Here is a 23,498-nt window from a genome sequence, read left to right as displayed (position 1 = left end):
TCACGTAAGATCGTGACCAGGAAGTGATTATATTAACTTTAGACTTAAAGCAAACCCTCTTCCCAGAAGAAAATTTTTTGCGTCAATTTTAACATCTTCAACAATATCGAGTCGTTAACAGGAAGTTTCGATATATCGATGAGAGTTACATATCGTTCCTTGGTTTGAAATGCAGTGATAAATATGATGATGATGATGATGATGATGCCACCACTGATAACAATACTAATACTTATAATACTACTTCTATTAATGATCATTAAACTTTGATTCTGATAATTTTCTTTTATTCTGGAAGTAAAATGGTCATCATGTGTTCCCCAACATCACTATAAGTAAACTTTTTTCGACATCTAACAAATGTCATCTCAAAGTGATAAACCTAAAAAGTATATTCTAACATAGACACTCGCAAAAAGAGCCTACCAACAGTGGGCTCAAGTTTTTCAGAAGTGTGCTTGGCAAACAGCATAGACTTGCCAGCCCGGCTGAGTCCAATTGCAATCACAAGGGGACTGGTTGAATACAATCTTTATAAGCGGGTGGGGGGTGGGGAGAAGGAGGAGGTAGTTTTCAGTCAAAGGGTTATTTCTATGCCAATAAAATCTCTCTAGAAAATGAACCTTCACTATAAATATGTGCATTTCATCCTCTGGACAGAAGAGGAAAGAAAAGAAAGACTATACAACCAGTCTCCCGGTCATACTTGCATACTGCTATATATCTCCATGAAAAATAAAACTTTGGGACAACTAATTTGTCTGCCAATGTACGCTATGTAAATTGTTGCTTCATAAAATAGAAATGGGCAAAAACACAAAAACAAAACAACAATCACTGGATGTTTGCAATCAAATCTTGAGAAAATTAGATAACATGATATCTTTGATTAAAAGTGATAATCTTCATTTTCTGTCTGATGGATGACACACATTATCACTGTTTATCTCTTAGTTAGTACATGTAATATGACTGGTCAATTTAGCAGGATGTATTTCACTTTGCAGCCAGCTAAATTCAAAAGTTTGTTTGAATTGGATTCTTCCCTTCCCGTCTATTTGAACTTATAGTAGAACATAACACGAACGCGATAAGTAAGAGGAATAGATACAAGAGGAAAGAACTTGGCAAGAGTGAGTTAATTTAGTGCTGTGGACAGACCAAAAACATTTGCTACTCTCGATCTCATTCCAACCCTTTTAATTTTCCTTTCCCATATGTATGACCAGAGATGACCAGTGACAGAGAGGATAACAACAATTTGCTCTACGGGGAGAAATTTCGAAAGAAATGGAAAAAATGTGAAAGGGAGCCAAATTCTCCTTGCATATAGGTGGTATGTAATAAATAAAGGCTGAAGCCAATTATTTATTACAGTGCGGATGGGAAAAATAATAAGCTGTCTTGCCTGCCGAGTAATCGATCTAGATGTTTCATCAAATCATTTACAGAAAGGCTAGTGAATCTTTATTGGTATGTCTCACGTAAGAAGGCTGGTAGTACACGCGAAGAAATACACCTGTTTGTGAAAATGCAAAATTATGAAAACAGATTAAAAGAAAGTTTCGTCTCGTCTCTTACTTTATGTTTTTCAAAATATTGTCAAACTCTTTAGATCATGCGAGTTATTCATTTGTTTTAAGCCTGAGCCTTGATAGGAAATGTCTACATGGTCTACTTGCATCAAGCGGGAGCTGGCATATATAGGAAACCCAATTTCCTTAATAAATAGAATGCGCGATAGATACCCTTTGATAGCTTTAGCAGCTCATCGGATAATTTATATAATACATACATTGTTTTAAAGTCAAAAGAAGAGCATTGTAAATTAAACCTTGAAATAAATATTGATAACGTTTAACTTCTCGTGAATTGATCTCGGAGACACCGACTCGTTGAGAGGCAGTTTTGCTCACTTACATGATATCTTTTCTCAATTCGTTAACAACGTTTCTGGGTGTGGAGATCCACTTTTAAAATTGAATTGCTTCAAGACCGTAAGTTGATGGAGCTTATCGCCCTGCGTGGATTTTCGTCAATATTCCCCTTTAAGTTAAGGTCGCCACTTGAAAAATTAACTTAAAAAGACATTTCAAACATTGAGTGAAGTACTAAGGAAGGATCTCTTGATATCGCGTTAAGTTACGGCGGGAATATTCAAGCGTTTAAAGGGGGCTCTTATAAGAGTTTCCTCAAAGACGTGACACTCTAAATCCAGAAAACATAGTTAGGGTCTACGGAAGTCTGTCATTTACACTACGCCCACAGGATCTTTAGAGCGATCGTTTTGTGGAGCAGTGGTATATTTGTCTTCACTATCCACAGGTACTTTAGGTCTCTTCACAACTTCCAGTTCTGCCTCTTCGTCACCCTTCGCGGTTGTTATATCTTTTTTACCTGATCTCCGTCGACACCAAATTACCAACAGGCCAATTGCGATTATCAGAATTAGGATTGCGACACCATTCAGGACGTTAAGGTACCAGCCGTTTGTATCCTTTTCTTCTTTATCTGTATGAGCTGAGGTAAATTGAAAGTTGTTCAGTAAGGGGGGAAGTACATATAAAAGACTTTCAGAGGTATTTTTATCTATGCTTGGAACACTGCCACCACTGCTATTAGTTCACGCAGTCGCACCAAGATGACGCAGCCCCTACCACTCACATTAAAATGATTTTAATTGGCATCAAAACTATCAACACTACACAATCACCATAGTTGCCAATATCACCGCTGCCACCGCAGTCAAGCAATAATCATCACTACCACCTATGCCACGAATGCAGATAACTTTAACATCGCTATTGCTACCTACCCTCCTTCTATGAAGAGCATTATGGGAACACCGCTTTCACAACCAGCAAAACATCCACCACCACCGATACCAAAAGAACTGTTAACTGTTAATGCCACTACTTCCTTTGTTACTACTGTTGCTACAACTAATTTCTAATTTTTTGCGAGACACAACTCGATTTGGTGTTGATTATAACAAAGCATTAGTGCATAACAGGTCGGCCGTTGCAAAATGAAATCAAACAGTAAACTGAGAGTTTAACGTACCCTTTAAACATACAGGAATGCTACCATTCCATTGTCCCTTTTCATCACAGCGCAGCGAGGTTTCTCCATCTATGCTGTATCCTTCATCGCAAAGAAAGCTATACACTGCACCTGATGTGGATCCATTACCATCAATGTGCCCGTTTTCTAGAGTGCGGTTCATTTGAGGACAATCTTAGAAAAAGAATGTGTAGCTGTGTTAGCGTACAGCTTTCTTACATATTAATGTTCTTAGGTAAGCGTATAAACTCATGTGTAGGTAAGTAATTTTAACAGTAATAGAGCAGTGGTATTGGCTGCGTTAAGAGTTATTCCCAATGGTCATGGTTTATCTTGTGAGCATGTCTTCATCAAATTTGAATTTAAAACATATTTACTTACCTTTTAGACAAGAAGGTGTTGTACCATTCCATTGGCCATTCTCATCACAATAGAGGTACTTGTTTCCTTCTAGAGAATAACCATTAGCACAGCTAAACCAGACCGAAGAGCCTTCCACCGACCCACGGCCATGTTTATAACCATTGTCCATGCCAGCAGCCAATGAGGGGCATTCTATCAAGGGAACAAATTATGAAGAAAAAAAAAATTGGAAAACACAGCCTATAGATGGCTAAATCTAACAATAAATATCATTTCTCTCCCAAGAGTTCCAGTGCAAGAGAAATAAATCGAAAAGTCAATGTAAGTAGTTAATATCTAGAAAACTCCCTTTATCAAAGGAAAGGATTGACCTTTGACCACACATTCTTGACATACCTATGAGACAGGTTGGAAGCGAGCTATTCCACACACCAGAATCCGTGCAAACTAATGTGTCCGCACCAATAAGAGAGTAGCCCTCCTGACAACTGAACTTATACTGGTTACCTTCCAATGAGCCGCTACCGTTAACAAAACCATGCGATATTGATGAGGGAAGAACTGGGCATTCTGGAAAATAGACATAGATATGTTCTTTGTTTAAAATTAACCTCGATCTTTAAATTCCCAACTGACGCAATAAGACAAAAAACCTGCAAACAGTAAAGGCTTCGGTGGGGTAGTAACACAGGAATACTGCGATACCGTTACCATGCTCTTCCAGCCGGGATGTGAAACCACACAATCGAACTAAGATCAATCTGGGTCCATGGCCAGAAGGGGGAATATCCAATTTCATACGACAAAAGCCAAAATTACTAAGAGTTCGAATAGCAAAATATATACTAAATGTAATAGAAACTGCTTGTTACATCCACAACAATTAATAGGCAATATATTGTTACTATGTAAAGTGATTTTTGTTTGTACCTCTAAGACAGTTAGGGACACTGGCGTTCCATACACCCATTTTAGTACAAAATACAGTATCATGTCCGACAATAGAGTAGCCATCCATGCAACTAAAATTGTACATAGACCCTTCCACGTGACCTGATCCATTAACTGCTCCGTTTGCAAGATTCGAAGAAAGCTTTGGGCACTCTAGATAAAAAGACGACAAATACAAAATTTAATAACGTAATTATCCCATATGAGGGAGGTAAGATTAGTAACCGAACATCAATTTCTCATATACCTATTAGGCAGGTTGGGAGTGAGCCATTCCACTCCCCGGCATCCGTGCAAACTACTGTCTCCGCACCAATTAGAGAATACCCCTGCTTACAACTGAAGTTGTACTGAGCACCTTCCAATGAGCCACTTCCATGGATGAAGCCATTTGCCAACAATGAGGGAAGCACAGGACACTTTAGGGAATAACAAAATAAGGTTGCCTACGTAGAGAACACTCCCGTACAGTTCAACTAACAGGATGATTATCCTTAACAATAACAACCAAGATTTTTAACAAGGTCCAGAAGAGGAATACAGACCTCAGTTGACACGAGGCGAGCACTGTCATATTAGGGCTGAACATTTCGGTTGACTGTGAATATGCACGTACCTCTAAGACAGGAGGGAAGCGAGTCATTCCATATCCCAGCATCCGTGCAAACTAAATTTTCCGCACCAAGAAGTGAGTACCCTTTTTCACAGCTAAACTGATACTGGGATCCCTCTAAATAGCCTTTACCCTTGAAGAAACCAAGACTCTTGTGGTGGCCTCTGCTCTGGATGAAACCATGCGGTATAGAAGGCGGTAGGATAGGACATTCTGGAAGACACATGAAATGACATTCAAAAGCCCTTTAATCATAGCTTTAAATCACGAGAATGATTCATAGTAAAAAATCAAGACATTTTCAGAGATCCGGTCCCCCAGCGGTTGGCGCGCTGAAGTCCGGGTCGAAAGGTCTGGGCTCAAGATTTGGCCGGGCCATTGAGCTATATGGTCATAGGCAGCACGCTTTATTCTCATGGTGCTGCCTCTCTCACCTAGAAGTAAAAATCGGCACCGGCAAACTTTCAAGAAAACTCAAACTTTCAGGATGAGAGTAGCAATATTCCTCGTCGCTTCATTTTACAGAAAACGGGATAAGCTACGGCTGGATGGATGACTTAGCTCGACTGCAGGCTTTTCCTTTGCATACAACATTACGCAAACAATTCAAAAGGCACTTACCTCTGAGACAAAGGGGGACACCTGCGTTCCATCTTCCCATTTGAGTGCAATACAGAAGATCTTGACCCACGATAGAGTAACCATCGTTGCAGCTAAATTTGTACAATGATCCCTCTACGAAACCTGTTCCATTTATTTCGCCATTTTTTATTTCAGATGGCAGCCTAGGACAATCTGTGTGAAGATTTCCAAAAATGTATCCGATAAGTTTTTTATGAGTCAGTTTGAAAACTGTATAGGTTACTTACCTGACAGCAATAAAAATCTAATAGACAGTAGAGTCTTTACATTATGAAAAATTAGGGTGATGGTAATTAGTAAACCTCAGTATTCATTTTATCAGAACTCTTGTTCAGCAAGGGAAATTTTATGTTACTTCATAGGCAAACATTAATGGATACACTACCTATAAGACACACAGGCACAGAGCCATTCCAGGCACCTGTGTTATTGCAATGTAAAGCTCTCTGTCCAACCAGTGAATATCCCTCATTGCAAGTAAAATGATGCTTGGAGCCCTCTACGGAACCAGTTCCGTTTCCTTTTCCATTCGGTATGGACGACGGAAGGTCTGGACAATCTGTGACGATCGAACCAACAACAATTGAAATAAACTTGCCACAATGTTTGACTCTTCAGGATAAACTTTAGATAAAATCACTCGGTGACTCTTGTATTGCTGCAAACTATGTGACCAAAACTAAACATAGTCCATACACAACGAATTTTTCGTTACCTAAACACTTATTTATTCCAAGACCGTAACAACTCATTTATCCAACCCCCTCCCCCCATATTCGAGCTTGTCTTCCTTGGAAAATAGGATCAGATACTGTCATAATATTTCTTAGTTAGGCATATCAGTTCACAATAGTTACTTCGATATTTTAACGAGGGTCAGATAAAAAAAAGTAGCGCTATTACAGTACTGTTAACCAATATTTAAAGGTTTTGTCATGCTGAATATCTTAAAGAGTTTTTGTAGACCCTTGAATGTAATCATTTTTCGGTTATTCTTCATCACTTAATTACAGCTACCTTTGAGACAGCTGGGAAGGCTGGAATTCCAGTTTCCGCCCGCAGAGCAAACTAACGTTTTCTCTCCAATAAGGGAGTAGCCCTGCAAACAACTAAATCCATACACGGAGCCTTCCAAGAAACCTGTGCCGTTGACAAATCCATTAGGTATTGATGACGGCAGTTGTGGACATTCTGAAAATAAGATTACTTAAAATTAAAAATCCGAAAAACTCGTATAATTCAGGGGGAGAAAAAAAAAAAAGAAATGAAGAAAAATCAATGATCACTTTGCTTCATGATAGCGCGCAATGTAATAACCATGGACAGGAAACATGAGATGATAAATTCATTTTCTTGAAAACTAAACCTGTGACAAGTGGTATATTCAGCGAATTGCGGGCTACGGATCACACAAGGTTCCTTAAGGAAAACCAGGGATAGATATCTCTTGAATTTCTCAAGCACCAGGAAAATGCTTTCAGGCATCGGAAGCGGTGCAGAAAAACCAGTGAAATGAAGTAACACAAAAACTCTGGCAGGTCTCCACATGGCACTTACATTATCATGTAATTAACAGAAAGTGCTACATAGGTGGAGTTTAAAATAATCGAACTCTCGTGCACCCGTACCTTTGAGACACGTAGGAATGGAGCCATTCCAGTTTCCCTGATCGGTACATTGAAGGGTGTTTTCCCCCACGAGAGAGTATCCTTCCTTACAACTGAACCTGTGCTGAGATCCCTCCACCGACCCATTCCCACCAACGAATCCATTTGGTATGAATGATGGAAGACGAGGACATTCTGGAGAAAGAGATAATAATGTGGAAAGTCATTCCTTCAAAGGAGCTCATCAGACCATGGGTTATCTAAATTCTTAAAGCTGATATTTGCAGTCCACTTCTCCCTTATCTATTTTTGCTTCTTCTTAATTTGTGATTGAATGACTTATTTGTGTTTTTTCTATCTTATCAAACATGATTTCGAATTATCTTTATAACTGAAGGCTCGCTTCTCTACTAAAAGTTAATGACTCAATGTAACTTGACGTAGCTCTGGTAAATTGCGTCCATAAAGGATTTGTGCGCAAGCTTAACTAAGGGGATAATTTTTGAAATATCTCTACCTGCATCTCTACGACCAAAAAAAGCGCTGGTGTTAGCTGTTTTCATAACATCAGACCTCGTAACTTAATAAAACACATGTTTTGCAGTTCGGAAAATGCAAAACATGCGGCAACGATTCCTGCAATAGGTGTTGTAACCACACACCATTTGTCAAATTTAATTTGAGATAGATATCTGTACCTCTCATACATATGGGAACACTAGCATTCCACTTTCCCTCATCGGTACAGTGTAAAGTGGCTTGGCCTACCAGAGAGTAACCGGGGCGACAGCTAAACCTGTGGTGTGATCCTTGCAAGTGACCCGAACCATTGACTTCGCCGTTTGATATTGAAGAAGGGAGCCCTGGGCATTCTGCAAGTATTTAAGGCAACTCTTAGGTCATTTAGATCAATCGATCATGAGATCGTATAATCATATCTAAAACTATTTTCCCTTAATTTTACTGGGAATTGTATTACGCCGTCTCTTTAGGTTTCCAAGGCAAATTATCCTTCGCAATTAGAATTTTTGGCGAGCCAGTTTTTTCCTGACGGAGTAAAATTCACATTTTTTGTCCCAATAACTAAAAAAGATCTCGATTTTTAGCGGAAAATGAAGAATTGAAAATATATTTGTTCTAGTTTCATTTTCTTGAGGTAATTTTTATCCTTACTGATTTTATTTCAACAGCATCACTTTCATGACAACATGATCTGATCGGCTGTTATTTTGAACCAACTTAGCTACAAAACGGAGAAAAATAACCATTTGAATCGAGAATGGAGTTTATCATGATCTGCATTGTTTAAAAGATCTCATGGTCATTTGCGAGTCGAAAGCGAACTCATTTTCTCGTTAATCCAGATCAAGGATAGAGAAACGACAGTCAAGGAACTGGAATCGAGGAAAGGAGGATCGGGTGTCAAGAATCTGTTAAATCGTTACGCGAGGAAGTGACTTGGACTCTAGTCACCTGGAATTAAGTGAACGTAGTGAGATTATAATGAGCCTAAAAAGTGAATTACTTTTATGACGAGTTACAAAGATAGCACAATTTGACTACGAGAAATGTAATAACCATGAGGTGATTTGCATAGTTTAGCTTTGTGATCAAGGGCAAACTGAGGATACATGCATTAACACTGGAAAGTTGCACGTATATAATTTTCAAAGAAGCAGTTTAACTTCTCCTTGTCTTCAAAAAAATTGATGATTTCATAATGATCGATCCTTAAACATCCATCCCCGATCCCTCATTCCTAATCCTTGATCCGCGATCGTTCTTTTCCAGGAAGCCCATCTAATGTATTAAAAACTTGATACCTCGCAAACAGACGGGTTTTGTACCATTCCAGGAGCCATTCGCCTTGCATGTCACGGTATTGTCACCAACCAAGACATATCCACCGTTGCACAGGAAATGATACGTTGAGAGATAAACACTGCCGTTCCCGTGAAAGCGACCATTCTTAAGATGCCAAAGACGAACTGGGCATTCTTTTAAAGAGGAAATCAAAATGTGTAATGTTATCACTCGGTCATTTGATTAATTTTTTTCTGTCTTTCAAAGGTAATTATCTACCACGGGGACATCAGTGACACACTCACCATCTACCTGTGCCTCTTTCCGTTCTTATTTACAGTCAGACTTAAGTGACCGGTCATTATTATCTCCTGTGAGGGCAGGCGGGGTTCAGTGGATTATGGTTGTGTCCCGATATAATTTGCTTGATCCCCCCTATAGGGTTCTGTTATATTCATATGAACCTTTCCTCTCATTGGCAGTTCATTGGCATTTAATTGGCAGTCAATGATCTATAGTCCCCCCCCCCCCCTTTTATACTCTTTCGGCGACGACGGATCTCCCCTTCGTTTCTACTGGAAACCATCTGATCCTTTGATCCCCCAAAAACCTTCCCCCACTTTCCCCCAGTGATTAGCAAGACTGCTCCTACAGTTGAGATCTAAAGTTGATCAGTCAAATTAGCCACCTTAAACAGATTTTTCTTCTTGTTAACAAAGTTTGATTTGCGGTTTCAAAGAGGCGAAATGAAATTGTAAACGAAAGTTTAGAAAGTAAATTAAAACAACTTAGTTTCCCGCAAAATAAATTGCTAACCTATCATTTAAGTATTTTCAGACATAAAGACTGAAATTTCATGCTATCAAATTCAATCGCGCGAGTGTCTACTGCGTACGCTAATGACGTCTGTGCATGCATTGGAGGGTAGCAGAAAACGCTTCTATAAAATAAAAGAATTTGTAGTACCGCCGCGCCTCGAGAAACTCTAAAATGTCTTGCTTGCACCTTTAACTTTCCGCGAGTTTCAAACCTCAATGGACATATGCAAACGAATGAACCAATTGTTGGTTCGATAGAGAGGCTATCGTGGATTATCTGGCAAAAGATGCATTTCTTGGAAAGCGTCCAATACTATTAAGGCGTCTCTGCACTAAAATGATTTCTATGGCCTTTAATCTTTCGTTCCTAAGACTGATTAAAGTATCATTGAAAGATTTACCAAGTTCGGTTTTACAAAAACTGGTTTGATCGTTCAGATAAGAGAGATTGCCGGGGAATACCGTTGTCGGTTGTAGTGACTAACGTTTCGACAGCCTTAACTTTGTTGAAGACTTCCGCTCAAGTTGTCGAAACCTCTTGTTACTGCTATCAACTGCAGCCTTCCATACGTCAAATCTCAGCCACATTATTAGACTAAACGTTCAAATTTTGATGTAGAAGTATTAATCAATCAATTTTATTTCCATGCTGACCCAAGTTGTATTCATTTGTATCGCTTGTTATCAAACGGTATCAATTATCGATGTTATCGATTGATTATGGCGGGAGCAAAACGCCATTATAGTCAACGTAACAATTTTTAAGGCATGCAGTGAATGAAAATAGTTGCAAAAAAAAATTAATGATTGGTCTACTTTACCTTTCGGCAAGCAGTTTGGAGCTGAACCATTGTGAAGTCCATCTTTACACATTACGTGACTAGAACCGTTCAGAACGAAACCTTCATTGCATGCAAACTTGTAATCAATCCCGCCATCGGTGTCATTTCTGTGAACAAACCCATTAGTCAGCTGCGAGTCCAGTGGTACACAAGCTGAAAAATAGAGACAACATCACACAATTTAGCAACCCTTGCGATGGACATATCAGCCTTTAGCCATGAGAAAACAGGAAGGAGACCTGGAACAATGCGGGAAATGGAAAATATCCTTAGATGCGTTTTCGTTTGGTATCGGGTCCTTGGAACGCTAAGAATCGTTGGAGAATGACTTGGTGTGTACGAATATAATCGATATCTCATGCATGAAAGATCGTTGCACCGGTGGACACCGCTAACAGAATTGAGCGATTAACAGGACGCCCAAAGCTCTGTTTTCAACTGCAGACACGGAGTGCAAAGCCTTCTGGACAAAATTAACTTTTTTCTTCTGTAAATGAAAGTCATTTTCCCCCCAAAAGGCCCAACATAGGCTTGTCTCGTTGTTCAATTTACGTGACGCCCAAAGCTCTTTTATGAGCCGCAGACACGGAGTGAAAAGCCTTTTGGACGAAATATAAAGAAAAATCATTTTCACTCAAAAGCACCTCTCGTTTTGCAATTAAGAATTGTAGGAGATCGTGAATACTCCAACTGACAGATCAACTATTGTGAATTGATGTTTAGCTATTGCAATAAACTATAAAAATTAATATTAACCTGGCCTCACAGTGTCGTTTACAACAGCAACAAACTGAGTCACAATCTCTTTTGTTGCTCGTCCGATTCGCACTTTGCCAGTTGTGAAAATATCGAACAAACACTCGGAGCTATCTCCACAGACATTCTGGGCCTCCTTCTCCAGCACCTTATCGGTAAAGTCCAAGTTTTGACTGTCAGGATATATTGGCTGAAAATTCGGATGGTGAAACGTGGAGTGGTCCTGCCCTTGCTGATAAACAAAGAGGGACTCATCTGGTTTGGTGACCCCTGCGGACGAAAGAAAAGGTGTTACAGTCAAGTGCACTTTTAAGGAATGGCGCCATTAAATGATACCCAAGGAGTTTCCTGTTTCACTCTTGTCTCGTTGTCTTAGCCTATGTTTTCCTAAAGAAGTTTTATATCATTAAAGTTTATTGAGATATTTTGTGCTAAATAAGACCAAAACACCTTGACAGAATTTTTTCGTAGCTTAATCGTGAGATGAAATAAGGCAGAAGAAAATAAAATCATAATTATAGAACTCATTACAGAGGGGGTGACAATCTCAATGGATACAGTGCAACTTAGCAGCATCTGCACCAAGGAAACAATGTCGACAAAAATTGTATTTCTAATTCGAAAATTATACTAATAACCGGCCACATGGGTTTTTAATATTTTGATTAAGAAATCTGAAATTTGAAAAGGCTCTGCTTGCGTTTTATGACTAGCGAAACTTCAAAGATAATTTCCTAACCTGGATTAACATTTAAAAAATACAATAAAGTAATCATATCTGAAAGTTACGTACATAATTGTCCGAACTCCCTGTGTATGATTTCCAAACTCGAATTTGTATTTAGAAATGTTCCATCGGGCTTGAGGAATTCCGTCTCTTTACTGTCATCCCAGTATCCAAGGAGACCGGAAGTATTACCTGCAATAAACAGTTTATCTTTCGGATAAGTATCGAATACTTGCTTCAATTATTTAGCCTGTCCATTCTAGGGGTTGGGTATGTGATGCCGTTTTGTTTATGTGGAATGTCACAGTTACTGAACGCGTTGCGATTGGTCAGTTTAGAGGCCATCCTTCAGTTATTTTTTTCATTCAAAATCACCCTCGTGTATCCTTTATTTTCTCCAAATTTTTTGCTTAAACTTAATTAAGCCTAAATAGCAAATGGGCTCGTTTTGCTTTCGAAGTGCGTCTTTTCTATGTGAGGCCGCTCTCAGTAACCAACAATGTTTCCTCAAACCAATTTAATACAAGTTACAAATACTGCAGAGTTTCCCGTTTCCCTTCGACTAAAGACCAACTCACATCACGCTTGGGCCATTAATCAACTATGGAAAACTCTGTCGAGAACTAAGAGTAAAGACCGCGAACTTCGACTGCAAGTGTAACATAACATCTCTTCTTTGATAAAAAGAGAAGAGTCAACTATCCACTTGGGACCTCTTCTTCCCCCAGCCGGGCAACACTCATTCAAAATGAGTATAGCCAAGTATATTTCTCTTCTTTAGAAAGACTTATCAACGTTACAGATAAACTGTGTACACGAATAGTTGGAAAAGGTAGAGAAATAATCAAAATTAATTTAAATTCTTCTACCTTCTCTTGATTTTTACCTTTAAAAACTGTTGGTACCAAAGTCACGAGACCAAGCAACTCTTGCTGCCCTTCAACTGTCACGGAGATGCCGGAGTTAAAAATAACGGAATATTTAGTAGTGCTGATGTAATACAACACAGAGACTCCGGTGAATTCCAGAAGGGAGAGCTCATCAAAATCAACTTTTTCCCCATTCACCAAAACATCCACTAAGCCACGACCATTCAACTGGATCTACATTAAGCAAAAGAAGTGAAAAAAAGTTTAAATAAGCGCAACAATTAGTTTATTTATATTCACAAATGAACGAGGACATGCTGGCCCATCAATGATGATCCAGTCTCCTGTCACAGCCACGGAGGAACCTGGACCTGTGTAGATCTATCGTGCTCACGCCCAACATCCTAACCAATAGGCCGCCTTGTATCCAGCATGGCAATGACGGCCTTATATAAATACATCACGGAACTTACTTATCAAAGTTGAATTCTCGTGTGCCCCATCACCACATATATATATATATATGATAGTCAATTTTTTTGTATTTCCCATATTTTCCTGACCTGTACAACGTCTGATCCATTTTCTTTGGCTGCAAATGCTGTATATATCGTGGCTTTTGAGGGCGATCCATCGTCTGCTAATAGAGGCTCCATACGCCCCTGCAAGGTGAAGTCTACCCCTTTCACTTTTAAAATGAAGTATTCCCCATATCCGTTGAACGTGAATGGTTTCTCATCCAAGGTCACCATGTGTGGGTCTCCAAAACCAGTAGCTATGGGCAACGAGAAAACGTATTCATTGAAATAGAGAAGATGTGAACTGTTAAGGGAAATCACTATCAAAGAACTATACATACATTTTTTCCCTACTTTTAATTAAAAGTAAAACATAATGCCCAAATGTAGTTGGCAATTAGCAGCGCGCTTTGTTTAGTTTAGGACAACTTTTACGCTGCGCTTGTTGATGCTGCTTTTGTTGATGGGTAAGGGGATTTTTTGTCGCTTAGATCTGTCTTCAAACAGACTTGCTATTAACAAATCGTACTACCGCGTTTACTCAAATACGCGAATCATTCGTATGTTTATAGAGCGAATTTGACTGCACTCGGAAATACTGTAAACCTTTTTAAATATGTGGCATTGTCACACAGGAGAGTAACACGCCCGCTCCTTTTCTCAGCGCGTGTTCAGCCTTTTCGTACATTTTTCGTTTTCGATTGTGAATTTTGAGCGACCACATTTTATACGCTCCGACCCCTGGGTTATCACGTCACCCACACGCCACATCACACTTATGAAGTGATTAAGAATTACCGGGTCTTGGTGCTTGATATCTTGAGCCGTCGTCTGAAGGCCGCTTCTCAAAGTACTTTTCACAATTCTTAGAGTTGCGGCAACAGTCTTCGTACGGCACCTTATCATGGAAGAAATGGGATATCACAGGGAGACCAGCATTAGGATGAACGCGGTCAAGGGACCCTGCGTCTGGTTGGCCCACCATTAAGTTTCCAAACTTGTTAAAGCAGCACTGCTGACCAGAGCCTGTGGCACTATGGAAGAAGAAAGTAAATCAATGCTCCCGCTCGATATCTATTCGAACGAAGACAAAAGATACTGGGTCCAGTGAATCAAATCGAGGCAAAGTTATCTTTCGTGTTACAACTCTGCACTGATTAGCCTCTCTTTCCTGCTTATGAGTTCCTTTTTTTCGTTGCACAGCGGGGCTTCTTAAAAACAGCAGTTAGAAAAGACGATTTTGATATCTCACTGCATTTCCGCAGGGCTGTTTGCCAGTAAGCTTCTACTAAACTAAAATTAAGAATAACTGACCTGGGATTGACCATTAAAAAACACTGGAAAGCTCCCTTGTGGTATCGATCACATCCATCGCGATTTTTGGGATTGCATTCCTCATCAGACATGAAGCGCCCGCGATCTACCATAGCCTGAGTCAACCTCAAAGGGCATGGCTGCATGCTGGGATCCCCTTAATGATGGAATACAACAGTATAAGTCAAAATCCTCCTCGCCTCGTCACTTCTTTCACCTGCTCAAAAACTACCCGCTAACGTTAAGCATGCAGGAACGTTTTTTTAAATGCGAAATAGGAGGGTCTTGCCATCACTCTGTTGGAATACTAACCCATGTTTAGCCCCACAACCCTCTATAGGAGTTTACGTTGGTCTTTGAAGTATGAAAAGTTTGGCAGCATTGCTAATCCTTTCGGATGGCAGCTTCTAGGTTCTCCTGACGGCTATATAGTACCCATTTACAGGCACTTCTGCTCAAAGAAAGGGAATGCGCGAGTGAAGAATCATTCCTAATGTGCTAATAACGAATTGCCACAAGGACGCTTACAACATTTTGACGTGCTGGGGATTTCGGGGTGACCGAAGCTGATGACTGAAAAATCATCTTCTAGGAAAATGGTCCTAATTCGAGTTAACTTCAGCGATAACCAAATTCGAATTTTTGAGGCTCTTCCGTTTGAATCCGGACTTTAAGACACAAAATTAAGAAACATCGATAGATCAGTCCTAAACGCGACTGTGTGGGAGAGCATATTTTCCGATAACAACACGTTAATCTGTTTCTTCCCGAAGACATATGGAATTAAGGTCTCTAATAAATACCTCTGAATGTGTCTGGATTAGGTTCCTTCTGATGCCATTTGTTACATCTTTCTTCAGCCAACGGCGAATTCTTCCAAGAAAATACTCCACTCCACACCCACTGAGACTTAGACACGTTGCTGTAGCTGTTTTTTCTTGACACTCGAACAAGATTGATAAAACGATCATCAATGTTCCTACAAAATAATAGTGGAACAAGAGGATTAGCTTTGAGAAAAAACACCCAAGCCAATCATTGTCTTACGTATCTTTCGAAATCAAGGGCCTGAATTTTTTGATCTGGAGTAGAGGAACATAAATCTTGCTCCTTTCTTTTTACTCGCGCGACAGAGTTCGCAAAAAGGGGGACTGCTTGTAGGCTTTTTGTTCCCTTACCGAGTGATAGGCCCATCTTTTTTTAAGGGCCCGGTGCAGTGATTTTAAAAAAAGTGTGGCTGAGTAAGCTTAAAGAGACCATACGCAGCTACTGCGTCAAACACCAAAGCACATCCAATCTTGACATAGCGACACACTCGACCAGTGACAGTTAGCCGGTGTGCATTCTCAGCTGCTTCTGGCATCTTTTCCTCAGTTCGCCATGTCGGTTCTTTTTTGATATCCATCGGTTCAGTTTTTCTTACATTTCTATGACGGTAGAATACAATTTGACCCTCACGGCAGCATCTTTCTTAAATATCTCTTTTACGGCTTCAGCTTTCAGCCGAAATGTTTCCGCGTTTTTTTTTTTTTTTTGCTTGGTACACATTTCTTCGACAGCGTCCAAGTTGTCAAAGTACTTGTCAGCATTCTTCTCGAGTTCGCGGAATTCTCTTGCAACTTTGTCATAAACACTTTCTTCTTTACCACGAACTTTACTCGAATATTCCATTCTACCGCCAATTGCTGTTGAAACCAGTTTCGTTGTGACTACCGAAACAGAACACATCTTTTTGTGACACAAAATATGCACCTTAAAACTCGCTAACAAAAACGAACAGTGAATTGCAACTGACGTAACAACTGAAATGTGTTCTGTTCTTAACTGGCAGAGCGCACGCCCCATTCAACAATGAATTTTTCAACAAAACCGCACCGAAAGATATTTAGAAACTATTTTCATCTCCTGTCTGAGTTCCCTGCTCATGATCAGTGATTCAGAAGACGTATAGCTGCGCTATATAAATTTATCAACACAAACAGTCCACAGACATGTATTTAACACCACTGAGCGACAATGCAGTTTCACGCAGAATGTTATTCATATGATGAAAAAGCATGCCAAACTAACTTTATTTTCTTTCCTGCGCATTACTGCTAAAAGAATCACCCTTACCCGTCTCCCTCTCCCTTTGTGACAGTAAACCGACTATGTCCAGAATTAAGTTGATTGTTTACTACTTGACGGAAACTGTCCAGTACGGGGACATCATCATCTCCCATTTTATAGCGCGCCAAGTCAATCGACACTTCCTCGTCAAGTCCTCCGATGCTTCCCGAATCCCAACTAATGTCAACCGTGGAATCCTCCTGCCATGTATCACCGTCCTCTCGCTGGACCTCGGGAGTGTATCGATTTATCGGAACTGAAACAAAACAGATAACATTTTTCAATGTTCCTATTAGAAAAGGAAGAAATTGAACGACCTGGAAACTTGAACATAGCCAATGGTGCATGTTGCCCTTGAAATATATTATGAACATCTGATAGCGTTGTGAAAATTCGAACCTCAGCGAGGTTTCATTTCGCCATCAGATACTCTACCACGCCAAGAACTATTTAAGCCAGGCATGGCTCGTTCATGAGAACTTGAGGATCTTATGGCTAGAGCGACCTGAGTGAAGATTAAATATATTTATATTTCAAATTTTGAGCTTGGTTGTCAAACAAAGACATTAAAACATTTGTCTAAAAAGATAAAATTTCTGTTCCTTCTTTTTAATTTTTCCTTAAATTTACAATTTTGATTGATGACAAAAATGAGCTCAACGGAGAATTAAAAATATTGTTGTTGATAACGTACCTGATGTGTACGCTCCATTGTAATTGAATGAATTTCCGCCGTCAGTAGATAACTTGAATGACAGCCGCCCTGTCTTGTTCAACACTGGTATGGTTACTGATGACGTTAGCTCATCGCTAAAAGTTGCATTAATGTTGACATCATTGTCGAGTTGAACCACAATGTTATCATTTGCAGTGAAGCAAGGTCCACTCATTTTCACGTTTGTACCTCCTAACATAATCCCAGATCGGGGTGATATGGTGAGAGATCCTGTTAAATAAGAAGAAAGCAGATGAATGCAATGTTAGCATAGCGTATAACCGAAATACGGTACCAGGAACTGTTTAGACGACGAGTGGCCCCTCTTATCGGAGAAGTCAGTCGCGCGAGTCCAAAAAAAAAATTAGTGAGGAAAAACTAACGATAGCGCGCCTACTGAACGTGGTAAATGTTGCGGTTCTTCATTCATTTAGATTCTTTTTTTGAAAACGACACATTTTGTGGAGCAAGGATAGTACAATCTGCAACACTTTTATGCTTCGCGGTAAATGTTGCATGATGATTACAGAGGGTTGTGTGCCGTCTAAAAAACGAAGCTAAGTAACAAAAACTATAGGAAGATAAAATTATTGTTTCCGTACAGTTTTAAGTCACTTTTCCCAAAGTTTCTTGGTCTGTTCCATTGACCCCCTATTTAGATTTTCTTAATTCAAGTTATTTTTCCCTTTTAAGGTATATTTGCTGAACGTCCTCTCCAGCGACATCTACAGATTTGTGCTTTTGACTCCGTTATTTAAACTATACTTGTGTTTACAATTTGTACCTTTTGTGTTGCATCCCCCAGCTTCCACACTTGCTTCATCGGTTCGGAACATCCACTGACCGTCTCGAGCAACGTTTGAGGTGGAAGGAAGATTAAGGATGTTATTTGTTCGGGAGCCAGGGATAATGAAGAACCTCACCCCATCTCCAGCATTAAACCCGCCCTGCAATTCCAAGTCAAATCTACGGTCAATTCCATACATTTAAGGTAACATCTTGATCATTGTGTAATATTTCGGCCACAGCTGCAGATAGAGAAAAGGGTTAAACTCTGCCGATCTATGAGTATCTTTTCCAAGCGAGCTCAGCGCATGGATTAGTACCTTCTCTATGGTGACGTTTTAAGCTTTCTTAGAGTTACAACGGTAAATGTGCTATGGTTATAGTTCATTAAATTAAGTAGGTCCAAAGATATTTGGGTATTCCATCGGCCATATGTTCTTTAACAAAACATTTTGAGAAGTGAAGTCTCATTAAAGATGCGGTATGAGCATGGAGGCCCTTGAGATTCGAGTTGGCGAGGAAAACGGGCGAGAAAGAGGTCTGAGAGGGGTCTCATTCTCGGGGCAGAGCCCTCGCAGACTCTTTGCAAACTTCTTGCACGCTCGCCTCACGGGTAGGCCCGAAACCCGTGGACTTCGTCGTTCCTGTCGCAGCACTCTTGTGCTCACGCAGGCTACACAACTGTAGGGCGAGGGCAGGAGAGAGAATATTTGAAGGCTATAAGCTATTTGAAAGAGCATTTCATTGCAACCTGCAAGTTTATAAAAATTGTTTTTTTTTAGATCGTGGTAATAAAGCCTGTGGGCTCACTTCTTTTACTTGGCAGTGTATTGCCTCTTACTTTACATTCAGACACTCACCTGAGCAGGGGTACCGCCCAATCCATCCTGAGTCCCTCCGCTAGCTGTACCAGTTGTCCACACGATTTGATTGTAATTGAATATGGCAAATGAATGACGTCCATTTGTAACCAGCACTGCTTGAAAATTGTTCACCTGAAAAGATACAAAATTGCAATTTCTTTGTAAATCCCTTCCCCTTTTACACGAGATCCTCTGCTTAAAACATTGTGAATTAAGGTTATTTGTCTTCATAGCCCTACTGGGTTTTAACTAGTGTTACCTTGTTTGTAAAATTAGAATAGGAAAGACGGTAAATTTTGCGTTCAGTAATGAAGTGGGGAAAGACGTTTTACGTCTTTTCACAAGCATGGGACATAAGAAAAAGAGCTGGACCGATACAAGGTTCTTATGTAACACGCGCGTCCTGCTTACTGCTAGGATCAGCAATTTGGAGAGCGTCATGTGTAAAGAAGGAAAGAATGAGGCCAGTGGTAGCACTTCTAGGGTCAGAAGTTCGATGCCTGTGACAAAGCGGAAACTTTATCTTTCCCTATTACCTTGTTTTTAAAGTTTCCTTCAGCTCCATAGAATGCCACTCTGTCCCAGGTCACTATGAAAATCCAAGAGGCTGAGAATCTCTGGTGATTTAAGAATGCCCGTCGAACATCTTTTGTAGCTCGGTCCAACAATACAGAGTCAATAGACTCCCTGTATAATACAGTTCCTCCTTTTCTGGTGTCCACGTCACCCCAAAATGGCGAAATAAGACGTCGGTTGTCCCCCAAGGGGAATGGAGCTGGGGTGTATTGACTCACTGCACCCAGAAATGAGATAACTCCATTTGTGTTAACCTGAAATCACACACAGAGAAAAGTTAAATCAGAGATGAAGATTATTCTGAAGTCGATAATCTCCCTGGAAGCATTATGAAACATAATTCTTCACAACTTCCCCGGTTAAATTATTTAATTTTACAATACATGTGTTAAATCATACTCAGATAAACTAAAATGGAGTTTGCACGTCTTGGGACACTTACGCAATAATACTAAAATCGAATTATTTCTCACTAAAACAAAGTTGAATTTGATGCGCTTCGTAAACTTTACCAATACGTAGTTTAACGAACATTGTAAGTGGATCGAGGGAGTGAAGGTTCTGTTTACACGCCTGAATTGGCTAAAAGTAGTTAGTTTTTTTTAGTATATTTGGGCATACTAGGACATGTTTTCAATAACTTCCCAAGGAGTTTTGACCCCCATTGAAGGATATATGCTTCTAATTTAATCCGCTGACCGATCACATAGAGGAAAAGCCTACAGTCTTCCAACGTGGACTCAGCTAGGCGATAAGCCGCTCTGGTCGAAGGTAAAAATAAAATGAAAATTGTGATACTCGCTGTTTTTTCATCAAAATAAAAACATTAGACTCTCTAGTTGTCAAATTTCTAACAACTTAAACTGTAAGATTATTCACTCTCGATTTGTTATTGTGAAAGTTGATCCTGGCTTTTCCCGCATCAACTAATAAGCAACTATCAACTATCACGCGACAAAGATCTCGATCTGATAATCTGATTGTTTTAAATGTCTGAAATATTACCCTTGAACATATTTCGACAATACTCAAGTACTTAGTGAAACAACTACCAAACTGTTGAAGCCGAATCCTTTTAATGCACGATCTGTCTTGTATACTGAATTCAAGTATTTTTCTCTTTGTTTGCATGCGTTCTATTCGTCTTCTGCTAAGGTCGCGATGATTTCTGTGCAAGAAGAGCCTAATATATCTCATGACGTACACCACGTGTGAAACACATTGGTGGAGTAGAAAGGTCACTCGTGGCGTATTGGAGTACTTAAACAATGCGATAGAACTGAAAATATTGTTGGGCAGTGAAGATATGGCGGAATAAACGAGCAACTTACATCATTCACAAAAATATAAAGATAGAATTTTAAAGGAAAATCATACTTTGTTTAAAACATAATTGATGATTGCAGCATTCAGTTATACTTAATTAAGCGAGACAAATGTGATTCCGATAAAAATTTTAACTGTCACGCTGGTAGTTTATAGGGATTTTAATCCACAAGAAATCAGAGGCGCTATCAATGTACAATTTTCTCGAAACAGTCCTATTTAAAGTGCGTTACAAGAATCTTGAATGAAGTAAGAAAATGAGAAACTTTTTCAATCTGTGAATTTCAATTTTGCAAAGTTTAGCGCTGACATCACGTACAATCAAAGTGGTTTTAAAATGCAGGCACTTCAATATTTTAAAAAATAAACTTATGAAATATATCTCTGAGTGTAAATATAATTCATAATCAAATGTGCAAATAAACACTGCCTACTTACATATAAGGAACCGTGATTCTTGTCAAAATACGGGAAGAGAATTGAGATTGGTATTTCTCCTGAGCTGCCGTCGTCATTTGGCGGAAGTGCATTATCACCCTCGCTGACTCCATAAGGATAGAAATCGCTGAGCGGAACACTGAAACACGACGTTATATGAAGGACTAATGTGGCGAAAATTTTACAACGCCGCCAATACATTTTAGCATCGATTCTGTCCAGAGAAGTCTTCGAGAAGACGCTGGAAAACCAACTTTATCCTTTCCTAAACCAGTCGCAGACAACACTTCAAATTTACGTCTAGTGATCTCAAGCAGATTGATGACACTTGTAATGTATGTAGATAGAAAATTAGTTTTCAGCAGGTTGGGTTGAAACAGCCGCTATGATAACAGAGAAGAAATGGAACTTGCACCAACACGGAGGTCATCTGAAGAAAAGTTCAACTCGTCAGTCAATTTATTGCCAATATAGATATCCGGGTAAGTGTTGGCTAAAATACCTTCGCAGCACGTTTTTCCTCTTAACTTCCAGTTGAGCCGAGCGGAAGCGGCAGCCTTGCTTCTTCCAAGAAGTCCCTCGACTTCCACGTTTGCTAAAGAGTTAACGGAACGTTTTAGAAGTCACGCAAAAACGAAAATGAATAAAGAAGTAACCGAAGAAAAAGACAAGAAAATGAAAACAATAGGACGTAAATTAATACAAAGTGGAACTACCGGTAAGCGCTTTGTAGAACGGAAGACAAAGGAAAGACAGAAGGAGTCAGACATTTCAAAAACACTCGTGTGTATGCCATCTTAACTGAAGAACGAATGAGATGTTGTTGTTGCTTGTTAATTCCTATTAGTTTCTCCTTGTACCCACCAACACACAAATAATGCATGACTTTTTGTAATTTTAATAGTGCAAATGGTGAAATGTTTTTTTTCAGCGTTAATCGTGCATGAAAATAAGTTATTGTTATATGATAATTGTTTGATGGCATTATTACAATTAATACTAGTGTTTCAAGTATTAGAATTATAAATAAGTGTTTTACGAAATATTTTCATGTGTAGAGCTTAGGTAGTAGGGATAGAAATTGAAATAAAAAGAGCCACAAAATGTTGAATGACTTGCATCAACAGTGGGGTAAAAGTCGACTCAAGCGGAATAAAAGTAATCGGGTAAGCATGAAATTTTGAATGGTTGACTGACCGAGATTTGACTGTAGGCAGTATTAGCATTGTTAAATTCTGGTCAAAGCATTACATAGGAGAGATGAGAAAAAAATCTGGTCATCATTTCGTAAACAATTTTATTGATTACAGTTAACACTACTGTAACAATAAGTATGAACGCAAAGTGTACCTGATTACGGAGAAGTACTGGAGCAGTAAGAGAGCAGCTGCCGATCGCTTTCCGGTATTTAAATAAGCGTTCAACAGTTTTAAAGTTCTCAATTAGTTCTAAAGTGTCTTTGTAACATTTCAGGCCGCCTAACAGTCTAGTCTAGTGGAAAACCTTCCAAAACTGAAACTAATAAAGGTCCGTAAGGACAAGTACATTTTGTGCGACATCGAATTCAGCCCAATTGAGTTCTTCTTTCGAAGGGGAGGGAAGAGGAAGCAGGGCTGGCCTTGTTACGAACATGAAGCTCTGGACGGCGCGCTTTTTAGAGCGTTTACGGATATTTAGAAAATAAATCAACACCAAAACTCTATTTACAAGATTACTGTCGGCAATGTCGGGACGTAAAAAAAACTTTGTCGTAATGGCGACGTGGTCGGATTTGGAAGGAAGTAAAGTGCGGAATTTGA

At 39.5% G+C, this 23,498-nt stretch overlaps 1 protein-coding gene across 1 annotated transcript; it reads right to left on the bottom strand.

Moving 5' to 3' along the window:
- Positions 1-1,444: 1,444 nt before the first annotated feature.
- On the bottom strand, positions 1,445-23,130 carry LOC113667387 (protein mesh-like). The gene is made up of 27 exons (XM_089205081.1): positions 21,700-23,130; positions 19,896-20,189; positions 19,357-19,491; positions 18,495-18,657; positions 17,690-17,941; positions 17,002-17,251; positions 15,690-15,865; positions 14,887-15,043; positions 14,371-14,606; positions 13,618-13,829; positions 13,072-13,288; positions 12,252-12,377; positions 11,459-11,728; positions 10,682-10,855; positions 9,063-9,236; positions 7,938-8,111; positions 7,261-7,434; positions 6,650-6,823; positions 6,018-6,191; positions 5,612-5,785; positions 4,994-5,203; positions 4,625-4,798; positions 4,357-4,530; positions 3,823-3,996; positions 3,445-3,618; positions 3,064-3,237; positions 1,445-2,520 (listed from the first exon to the last, which is right to left on the bottom strand). The coding sequence occupies exons 1-27, from the start codon at positions 21,898-21,900 to the stop codon at positions 2,252-2,254; spliced, it is 5,256 nt and encodes a 1,751-aa protein (XP_089061207.1). The 5' UTR covers positions 21,901-23,130; the 3' UTR covers positions 1,445-2,251.
- Between the last annotated feature and the right edge of the window lie 368 nt (positions 23,131-23,498).

Source organism: Pocillopora damicornis, chromosome 4, assembly GCF_964200805.1.
Source record: "Pocillopora damicornis chromosome 4, jaPocDami1.2, whole genome shotgun sequence".
NCBI classification, from domain to species: Eukaryota; Metazoa; Cnidaria; class Anthozoa; order Scleractinia; family Pocilloporidae; genus Pocillopora; species Pocillopora damicornis.
Note: the sequence above shows the minus strand (reverse complement) of the source record. Positions and strands in the feature narration are given on the sequence as shown.

Excerpts from the sequence above, each read along its gene's own strand:
- LOC113667387 (XM_089205081.1), bottom strand. The coding sequence starts at position 21,900 with ATGTATTGGCGGCGTTGTAAAATTTTCGCCACATTAGTCCTTCATATA. Across the intron at positions 11,729-12,251 it reads CAGGGAGTTCGGACAATTAT|GGGTCACCAAACCAGATGAG; the intron begins GTACGTAACTTT and ends TTTCGTCCGCAG. Across the intron at positions 7,435-7,937 it reads TGTTCCCATATGTATGAGAG|AATGTCCTCGTCTTCCATCA; the intron begins GTACAGATATCT and ends CTCTTTCTCCAG.